The sequence below is a fragment of the Borostomias antarcticus genome (assembly GCF_949987555.1).
Source record: "Borostomias antarcticus genome assembly, chromosome: 7".
Classification (NCBI taxonomy): domain Eukaryota; kingdom Metazoa; phylum Chordata; class Actinopteri; order Stomiiformes; family Stomiidae; genus Borostomias; species Borostomias antarcticus.
Genome location: NC_140240.1, coordinates 4,032,376 through 4,043,328, shown reverse-complemented (window position 1 = coordinate 4,043,328; position 10,953 = coordinate 4,032,376). Strand labels below are relative to the sequence as shown.

Below are 10,953 nucleotides of genomic sequence, written 5' to 3'. Positions count from 1 at the left end.
TTGAAAATGAGCATGATTGGGGACATTTAAATGTCACGTAGAAACAGTAAAATGATGACATAACATAGTTTGAGGTTTTGGAATCATGCTCAATGAAATTAAGCAAAAGTTCTTATCCTTCTCTGAAAAGACAAAAGGCTGTCACACATCAAAGAGTGAGGGATGCTCTCTTTGTGGGCAACCAATCTCTAAATAATGTCTAGGTCTTGTCAAAAATATGCCTCAGCCCCTGACATGGATACTTACAGTAGAAAATCAAACTAATCACCCTGTTGCACTAGAGGAGCTTTAGAATATGTACACTATATACACCCTGCTATGTACACTTTGCATACCATTAGTCTTTGTGCTTCGTAAGGTATTTGCATTGTCAAAACGCTCTAGAGATGTTGGAGTCTATCACATCAAATCAGGATCCACTTTGATTCCTAAATGACAGGAATGTTATGATTAACATGAATCTAACAAGAGATGTCTGCCCTTTTTACCTAGAGGATGCACAGAGAAAGAAAGAGAGAGAGAGAGAGAGAGGCAGGTGGAAGAACACAAAGCTACTGTTTCCGTGGCACCTGTGCTTTGCCCATAGGACCAGTAAAAAGAAACAAAGTGTGCTGGGGGCCCTGTTGTCCAGAGGATGTCCAGTGGTAAAACCATATGTAGTCATTAGATGGGACTGAAACATAGCATAGCATTGTCTCACTTTGTTAAGCCCCCTCAGCTACGTAGCAAATTGCTGATAAAAAGCCAGTTTGACCCTTTCAATGTGGTGGCAAAGCTTGATGGCGGGCCCCAACTTCAGGTCCATACACTCCTGCACTGTGGGGAGGTTGAGCAGGAGCAGAGCCTGTCCATCAATCTCCTGGAAACACATACATTGCCACAGATTAAGACAATCGGGTATAGTAATAGCAGTCTTAACAATTGTGGGAGTGCTTCAATTGATTAAGTGAGAGTCTACAATACTGCATGGGTGTACGGTACACGTGATGGTTACCTGATCTAAGAAGATGCGTGCCAGGGGAGCACAGTCAGTGGTCCTGATGAAACGCACCACGTCAGCCACACTCCACTCCAGGGGGCTGGTGTCCAAACACAGCTTCTGGGGTGCCTCAGTTTTGGAGCACTGCCAACAACACACAGAGATGCTTATCAGACACCAGACACAGACGATCTGAACAATCACTTGTCTCATCTGAAAGCAAAGGCACAGTCTAACGCTGGCAGCACCTTTGGTGATGGAGGGCGGTTCTCATCATCAGAGAGGGACGGGGAGCGCGGTTTCCTGCGTTTGCGGGTTGGCCTAGGGGTAGCCGGCGGGGAGGGGGATGGCGTTGGGGGCTGAGACTTCCCGGCAGAGTATTCAGAATCATCCTGAAGATCATCCTGCAGCTCGGAGCCAGAATCTTCACTCAGAGAGTCATCATCATCAAGGTCTTCCTCTTCGCCACTCCCCTGGAACACAAGGATGGTTTACAGCACAGAAGTCTCTGTGAGTGTGTGAGGTAAACAATATATTCCATGTGATGAGAGTGATGGTGTGCCCAAATAGATCTGGGCATTTTGTGTGTGTGTGTGTGTGTGTGTGTGTGTGTGTGTGTGTGTGTGTGTGTGCTACCTGTGGTGAACCAGCAGGTGTGTTGTCCAGTGAGGCTGAGGAGCGTCTCTTTTTGTGTACAAAGAGTTGCTTTCTCCTCTTCCTCCGCCTCCCCCGTCTCTTGACTCCTCCCTCTAGGTTGGAGTGCCCCCCTGGTGGGCGGCCCACGCGCTTACTCTTCTTCTTACCATAGTAATACGCTGCAGGGAACACAAACACATTACACCTACTGTCAACTATGTGTTCAATACAGCTTTATTTCCCCATGAAGTTTTACTATACTTCGCTAACTGAAAGACTAGCCAAGAGTTAGTAGGACATACTGTATTTGGTCTTTGTCAGGACAGAGCAATTCTCTGAGCAGTGCTCCAGAACCATGCGTGGCCCAAACAGGTTGGGGCAGCACTCCAGCTTGATGCAGGTCTTCCTACAGAAGTCAGCTACACAGTCTGCCGTACGGACAATCTCCACTGTGGCCCGGTAACTTTTACCCTTGTACCTGACCGTCAGAAACACAACCTCTGGTTAGAACAAGATACATCTTACTCACTAGAAAATTATGTTAATTCATTTAAATCAATTGATTGACTTAATATACAGTACACAAAAAAAGGTGCTATATTTAATGATTGTTAACAATAGAAGAACCCTCTGAAACAAGGTTCCATGGTAGTCTATGGTTTCAAATAGAACCCTTTTCAGCTTCATAAGGTTCTGTTTGGAACCCTTAAGGCCTCTTTCTGACATGAAAGGGTTCTATCTATTTTCAGAGGGTTCTTTCTCTTCTATTGTTAGAAACGGTCCCAGTATGCACACTTTTTTTTAAGAGTGTAGGTTGTCTCCCTCACTTGGCTTTGAGGGTCTCCCCGTGGCCGTGCCAGCGGCCCTCCTGGTCCAGCTGTAGCTCCCTCAGCACACGACTGGGCTTATAGGCTGAGTTGATCAGCAGGGTCAGCACCTGGACAAGGACATACAGCCGAGAGAGACGTAAGATAGAAGTGTATTACATTGTAGTATTGTTGTTACAGTGCTATTCCACAGAGTGGTAGAATATTGTCCAGCAGCAGTCTCCTCACCTCTTTCAGTACCAGGACACAGTTGCCAGGGCCGATGAACTGGGGCAGCTCAGCGATGCGTCCCTTGTTCAGGTAGGGTCCGGAGAAACATCGGTGATTGAAGTAGATTTTGGGGCAGCAATACTTTCCATTTCCCTGTCCTAAACAAAGGCACCATGTCAGAGCTGCGTCAACACAGGTTGTTAGTGACAAAAAAGACCTGAACGACAACACTCACCTGTCTCTGATTGGCTGGTCGTCTGCTGCTTAAGCGAGTCAGGTGATGTGGATTTGGGTGGGGCTCGACTATAGGGTAAAACGTGCAATGGTTAAGGGTCAAAGTGCATGTGAGTGACCGCTGACCAAATCTGATAGGCTGAAACACATTCACTCTCTCTCCCTCCTGTATACTCACTGTTTCTCAGGCTGCACCACAGCAATTCTTCTCTGCTTCTCCACTAGAAGAAACAAGAGGATCAGTATTAATTATCACATCAATTAGATTGTCATTCATCATCCCACAAACAAAAGAATGAACTGTACATAGTAACAAATAGTCATCACAAAAAATTGACTTTTGTATAGTAGGGACACAGATTGTGACCACACCCACCTCTGGGCTTCACGGGGTGGAGGAGGGGGTAGCCGTTGGTCTCACACCAGCTGACAGGAAAGATGTCTAACGAGTCCACGTGAACTATCAGCTCAGACATCGGCTGCTTCAGCCCTGTACAGAGATATGGACATGAGGTATTTTATCAGTGTCAAATTAATAACTGTGTTTATGACTAACTGCTGAAGGCGCACAGGAAAGACTCCAGGCTGTTAATCACCTTCCAGGCCAAGCCAGATGTGTTGCCCTTTGATCTTGGTGACTGTTGCCACGTGAATGTGCTCAGGTGAGAGGGGGTTTACTGCCTCTAGTTTCATTCCCTCCTTGAAGCTGTGGTCTGACAGGTCCTAGGGAGGAGGGCAGAGAGCCTCTGAGATTACATCAGCTTAGTGACGTATTCATAGCATATTCAAGCATAATTCTGGTGCATATCCTGAGTATACAGTAAGCTTTTCAAGGTTGTAATCATATTACAAAGTGCGTACTGTGGGGAAGCAGTGCTGGGGAGCTGCCTCAGCCTCACACTGTTTAAGGTAGTCTGCCCAGTCAAAGTCCTGCCCCTGGTATCCTAGAGAATGACAGAAATGAAGACAGAGATGAAGACAGAGAAGGAGCAAATGCAGGGAGGAGGGAAGCCAAAGGGACAGAACAAGTAAGATAGAATCTAATCAATAGCATTCCAAACCAACGGTCTGTCAACAACATGGAAGGGGTCCAAATCAACACACCTGGAGGGGGGCTGAGCGAAACACCATTTTTGAGGCTCCACTGGGCAGGAAAGATCCCAGGGCTGTTCCTGTGACACAGGAAGGACCGCCCACTGCTCTCTGACCCCTCATCGCCACGGAGATCATCCATCTTCACCAGGAAGTACAGCTCATTGAACACCTGGAGGGGGGGGGGTGAGAGGAGCCATGTGTGTAGCAATGTGTTCTTTAACAGTTAAGCTTTATTTACGCTCCCTATTGTGTCTGCTGTATTTTGGTGGGAACATATTCTCTGTGCTCAGGTGAGGTCAAGCATTAACGCTCTCTGCCTGTTTTTTGGTACCCATGTCCAGTGCAGTAACCTAACAACGTTCAAGGACAAACATCAGTGGAGGTAAATTGTAGACAGAAAGAGTAAGAGATAGAATGCAAGACAACCAATCATCATACAGGGAACGAGTGCGCTGTTACAAAACGTCAGATGCGTGGAGCTCTGTGCAATCGCAAGTTGTGCCGTATCTCTGCACAGTCCACACCGTCCGTGTACAAAGCACGCGCCGTAAAACTGACAAAAAAACATCTTGATTTCACTAGTCTGCAGTGACTGATAGGGTACTGTGTCTGGTCAACATTATGTCATCTTGTTCCTCAGCCATGCTGATCATGTGTCAAGTTGCTAGGGAAGTATTCAGACAGGTCCAGGCCCATGGAGAACAGGGATGACGGGGATAGAGAGGCGGGAGGGGGGATATGTGGAGAAGCTTTTACCTTGGCAACTGTGGCAGGACTGATGCAGAGCGGGGCGGCGGGGTCAACGGCCTCCAGTTTCATCCCCTCGGTGAAGCAGTGTGTCGAGACAGCAGGTCGGTCCTGAGGCGGACACACACGGTAAAGCTGTGTCAATCAGCGTTATACAGAGAAATCACACAGACCCTTGCGATGTTAGAACACGCTATACCTTGGAGAACTCTTCAGTCAGGGCATCGTCCAGGGGGAGCTCTCTGATTTGCTGTCTCACCTCCTCCCATTCCTCCTCCTTGCGTAGGGGGACAAGGGCTGAAGAAACGGAAGCCTTAAGTATACCTGGTTCAGCAAAAACAACCAATGCAGCAGATCTCCTGCAGATTTCATTGATACCATTTGAACAGCCAGAGCAGAATAGGATAGAACAGTATAGAAGAGTTCAGGCATCAGTAGTTATTCAGACGTGGGCCCGTAGGAGGAGGCTGACCTGCAGGGGGCCTGAGGGAGCAGCCCTGCTCCGAGGCCCAGCCGGGGGGGTGCAGGCGTGGGTGGAGGTAGTAGAGCCAGAGGGTGGAGAGTGGATCCGGGAGCCCCTCTGTGCCTGCCAGACGTAGCCTCAGCCTGCCCCCGGCGTTCTCCTCCACCTCGGCAGCCCAGGCCACAGACGGCTCACAGCAGTCCTGCACCTCTACACTGCAGCCGGGACTCAGCAGGTCCACTGGATCCCTACCGCGCTGGGGCTGGACACGCACGCACGCACACACACACATACACACACATACACACACACATACACACACACACACATACACACACATACACACACACACACACACACACACATACACACACACACACACACGCATACACACACATACACACACATACACACACACACACAAGTAAGGACACAGTAACACACATACATACAGCAATGAACACACACACTTGTACATACATATGGAGACACGCAGACACACACATTATGGAGACAGACACAGACACACAAACCAGAAAGGACACCAAAAGGACACATACAAATAGAGAAATATTTTGCCAGGAGTACAGAACATTGTTTGTGTTGCAGTGAAATCAACACACTAGGTTATGCTGTGGCTGTGGCATAAGGTTTCAGTTGCCTCCAGTTTAAGCAAAAAGGCCAATTTATGTAAGAAGTGTCGTATGACAGGTCTTAGACAAAAATGACGGATCGGAATGTGGCAGAGGTTACAAATGCCATAAAGCTGCAAACACCCTCGCGGATTGCTGTGTAGTCTGGTTAGCTGCACTGAATCTTCTGAAATGTTCATTGCACTAAAAAAAGTAAACAAACTACGTGGGCACATATTTACCATAAAGATGACAGTGTCATTTTCTTACTAAAACTTGTCGTACGACACCGTAGATTGGCCTTGAGGACCATGATGCATGAACTCACCCCTTCCAGCAGGTTGGCAGGTGCGCTGCATTCCTCTGCCAGGGCTTTCTCCAGCACGGCCTCCCAGTCCTGGTGCTTCTCACGCACCCCTGCAATGGGGGTAAGGGCAATGAAGTAAAACACTGGGCTTTCATACATTACTGGTATTTATTATTCAGTAATACTGGTAGGTACTTAGGTACCAAATGATGCGCAGTGGCGCTAGGGTTTAATGAACCTCAACAAGTTCAAGGTTTATTCATGCGTAATAAGTCTTTGCCCTGGTCTGCCTCACCCTCGGGGGGCTTCATGGGTTTGCCCTGCTGCCTGCTCCAGCCCAGAGGGTGCAGGTCCGCAGTCATGATGTCACACCAGAAGTCGGCGCGACGGTCGTCCTGGAAACCCTCGTAGCGAAGCAGCAGCAGCTGGCCACAGGTGGTGATGATGGTGGCCACCCAGTAAGGTCCATCGGGCTCGGAGCGCACACACACCTCCAGCTTCATACCGGGGGTCAGGCCTGTCTGGAGTCCCTGGTCCACCTGGAGAGTGTGTGAACGCGTTCTGAACTAATAGCAGACAATTCTACTGCATCTCCATAGTCCCTCATCTGAGTCCCCAGGAATGTGTGAATGGTTGGAGAGTGTGTGTAATAACACATAAGGCCGCATTTACACTGCCTGGTTGAAGTGACCCAATTCCGTATTTTTTGCTCACATGTGGCACATACAGTATCAGGTATGTATTACGCACGTAAGCAGGAAAAAAGCACATGGAATCTGATATTATCAGATCTGTTTCAGGCCTTAATCATATGTGGAAAAAAATCTGATATGAATCAGACATCTGCTAATGCGACTGTTGTCTAAGCGGACAGAACGGATATTCCCTTTCATTGCGATTCACACGTCATTGGAAATGCGACTTTTTCCACATTTTAATGACGTATAATGTTACTTTCACGCGCACAACTATCCCGCTTAAAGAGATAATGGAGAGTGAAGACTCAGGTCAGTGGAAACCTGCCGAGGTAACCTGTCTTTTGAGCCTTTGGGGCGAAGAGTCAGTGCAAGCCAATTACCGAAACAAAGCCGTTTATGAGGAAATTTCAGCCGCGATGGTAGAGCAAGGTTTTAAACGCTCGTGGCTGCCGTGTCATCAAATCAAGTCCATAAAAGCTAAATACAAATAAATAAATAGGAGGCCAAAGACCACAACAGCTAGAGTGGCAATAGTCGTATTGCATGCCCCTTCTACGGTTGCTAGGTAACCAAGGTAACCAAACCCTCGTGTACGCATGTGGGTTGTTTCAAGTGTTAAGCAAGTATGTACGTGTAAGTACAGGTATCTGATATGGGTCACTTTTAAAAGTATATGTAAGCAAGCAGTCAAAAAAATTGGATATGGGCAAAAAATCTGATCTGGGCATCAAGCCCTGCAGTGTAAATGCAGCCTAAGACATTCCTCCTGTATTGAGGAATACACTATGAAAGTGCATATCTCAGTTCTGAAGAATGTAAACTAAATCTGGGATTGCTCGTCATTTTGAGATACATGCATTCGCAGAGTTGGAGACGTGGCTAAAGGTAAATAAATGTGGATCCATTTTTCTCCCAGTCAATCTAGGTTCCATTTTAGCTAAGTTAAGTTGACCATAGCAACAAAAGTAGTCCAGGTTTTTACTGTTAATAAGTTATAGCAACAACTCTAGTCTCCAAAAATGAACGAGTGTCTTCAGTTTGGTTTAAATTTTGCAATTTGTCACGTATCCACTTTCACTGCATGTAGGGAAGGAAAATGGAGGCCATGAGGACTTACATGTTTGAAGGCATGGTGGGGAACAGACACGGCCCCATTCTCCTCCAGGTAGTCATCCCAGCTGAAGTCTGACACATCCTGACAAGAGTCCCCATCTAAACACACACATATACAACATTTTAATACAGTAATACTGTGATCTGAGATGCAGTTGAAAAGTACCCTACTCACCAGACTCCAGTGACTCATGACTCATGTTGGCTCCCCCTACAGGCCAGATCAGCAACTCTAGGAAGGAAGAGAACAGATCACTGCTGTGGACGAGTCAAGCCATGTGCACTTATCTGAGAACAGGTGTTATTCCCATGGACTCAGAGCTGTTTTCTCTTTGGTGAAAAGGTGAGGGCCAAGCAATTCCAAACACATCCAGGACATGGACAGAACCACAACTTGATGAAAGTTGAATGGTATAACCACACTTGGCCCACAATTTGAAGTGCCAGTTCACTCAAAAAGTATAAAATCAGATCAAATCAAAGTATATATTTGTTAAATGCTATATAGGACTACACTCAGCTAAAAAAAAGAGAGATAGAAATTGTGGAATAGAATCAGGATTTATATGGTACTTATCTTTTCCATTCACTCAGGATTATGGTGTGGCCTTCCATGCGGCCAACAACCAACACAACAGATGGCATATGACTGAATTGGGGCTCATCAGATTTAGACCGATCAGTCGAACCTTGCTTGAGGTCTCGAAACATTAGGCAAACAACAATTTTGAGTGAACTAGGCCTACGCCTTTAAATTGGGATATGACCACAACTCTGGTTATTTCATAAATTCCCACAAATCTATTGCTGATGGGAATGTGGTGTTCACGTCAAAGTTCCCTGCGTTTAGGGTTCTGCCCTCTGTTAAAAGCGGATGAAATAACATAATGAGCATTTATAAACTGGCTATGAGAGAGCATTTGGGATGACAATAGCTGTGAGGTTTATGTATGGGATGAGAGGGGTAGCTGCTCTGTCACGGCTGCTCCATTCAGCCTGCCTGTCAGGCCTGTCTTTGTCATCCCTGACGTCTCTATTAAAGCCGAGACGGCCGTCAGACAGGCTCCTCCTGACCACCGGCCAGCCAGCTCGACCCCCGCACTTCGGCGGGATCAGCCCAGCCCTTTCACATACCACCCAACACCCTGCCCAGCCCAGCCCAGACCAGCCGGCTCACACACACTCGCATGCACGCACACACAGTCACTCGCTCGTGCGTGCGCACACACTATACACACGCACATACACACGCGCGCGCACGCACACACGCAAACACGCGCACACACACACACACACACACGCACACACACACACACACAGACCATGATGACCTTATTGTGCTGGGGGTCACAGTCCAACACAGGGAGAGGATGAAAAGAGCAGCAAAGACATTAACAAAGACCTGGCATCAGTTTTAGAACTAGAATCTAATAACCGACTCTAACCAAATAAGTCTTTAGAGGTGTATGAAAGAGATGATAGATGGATGTCGAAACTATAGGTTGATGGAAGATCAATACCTGCAATGGAATTCTGATGAAAATTCTATCACAGTCAATCAGAGCAATCAAATCTGACTTGGGTTGAGGGGCAGCTATTTTGTGAAAATACACAGCTAGTCCTCTATGATACTTCATCAAACTTTTCTTTCTTTCAAAAAGAAAGTTAACAAAGGGACTAACATCACACACACACACACACACACACACACACACACACACACACACACACACACACACCACAAACAGACTCACCCTGAAAGAGAAAGTAAACTGCAGTATGCCTATGATAATGCACAACATCCCCTTGCAGATCTTTATAGCCAAAAACGTATTATCCCTTCTAAAACGTATTGGATCATATGCTTAACATGCCATAGAGGCATCAGCTGACCACTGAGGCCACCGAGAGGAAATGCAAACAGTTGAAATAGACGACAAGCAGTTGGAAGACGTGATTGGAAGGTGAAAGAGGAAAAAAGCCGTCTCTAAACAGTCCTGAAGTTGAAGTTGTAAAATTCCCACCAAAGCAAAAATACATGAATACTTCACTTTTCGGAGAGATGGGTGTATAGCCACCTTGCAACTATTGTTAATGCTTGGAAGTTAGAAACTACATGCTTCCATTCTTCTATCACACATCTGTTTCAGGTGTTAGACTTGAGTTTGAGTATTGCTCGCTTGCATGGCCAAATGTCCAGAATGATGACAGGGGTGCCCCCTCACGAGTCCATGCACGCGCTGCCGAAACGGACCTTGGAATATTTTTACTGGGCTACAATAAGCCTGAAAAGTGGAATTTACTATGCGAATCTACTGGCCTCCCGTCCGCTCCGCCTGTCAATTGAAACAATTGTTGCCATTTTATAGCGTCATGACAGTTTAACGATGTTGCCAAGTTGTAGCCTATAATTCGGTGAGTTGAAGCAATAGAGACAATTGGAAGGCTATTGCCAAAGTGAAAATGGCAATATTTACAGCATCAACATAGCGTGATAGCCCTATAGCCTACAGTAGCATAGCCCTATCATCAATTAGTTAACATAGCATACAAAGCATACACAAGTCCAAAAATTACATTTCCAGCGAAATTGAATTAATTAATTGAGAGTGTAACAAAACAGCAATGCTTGTGAAACCTTTATTGGCGATGTAAGAGTTACCATAACACATCCATTTTAAATGGAATTTTCCGTAGAGGTTTTCAATGATTGCTTTCAAACTGACTAACCGCAGCATTCGGCAATAGATGGGCCATTAACGCAAGAGCTTTGCACACTAGCGCCGATGATCCAACTTTAACTGGTAGCATATAGGCTATACGTGAACAGAGGAGAAAGACACGGAACGCAAGAAAGAAAAATACACACAGAAATGCTATTTGTGCGCCATATAGGTCAATTCTGATGCCAAAGGCACAGCGGTCGAATGGGGGCTGATTCGGCACATGCTAAAAACGCCTGTGACCAAGTCAAGTTACTGAAACGTCATGGCTTGAGCAATACATAGCGAG

The 10,953-nt window shown here is 46.4% G+C and overlaps 1 protein-coding gene across 1 annotated transcript; it reads right to left on the bottom strand.

Annotated features, from left to right (window-relative positions):
* Positions 1 to 718: 718 nt before the first annotated feature.
* sfmbt1 (Scm like with four mbt domains 1) lies at positions 719 to 8,141 on the bottom strand (the record flags this gene model as incomplete). Its single annotated transcript, XM_084441270.1, has 20 exons — positions 719 to 859; positions 995 to 1,123; positions 1,228 to 1,452; positions 1,616 to 1,794; positions 1,918 to 2,093; positions 2,443 to 2,552; positions 2,671 to 2,810; positions 2,888 to 2,955; positions 3,065 to 3,107; positions 3,263 to 3,376; positions 3,483 to 3,609; positions 3,748 to 3,830; positions 3,991 to 4,150; positions 4,738 to 4,839; positions 4,928 to 5,025; positions 5,201 to 5,453; positions 6,152 to 6,240; positions 6,426 to 6,669; positions 7,946 to 8,040; positions 8,117 to 8,141. 20 exons carry the CDS (start codon positions 8,139 to 8,141, stop codon positions 719 to 721), a joined length of 2,601 nt encoding a protein of 866 aa, XP_084297396.1.
* Positions 8,142 to 10,953: the final 2,812 nt, after the last annotated feature.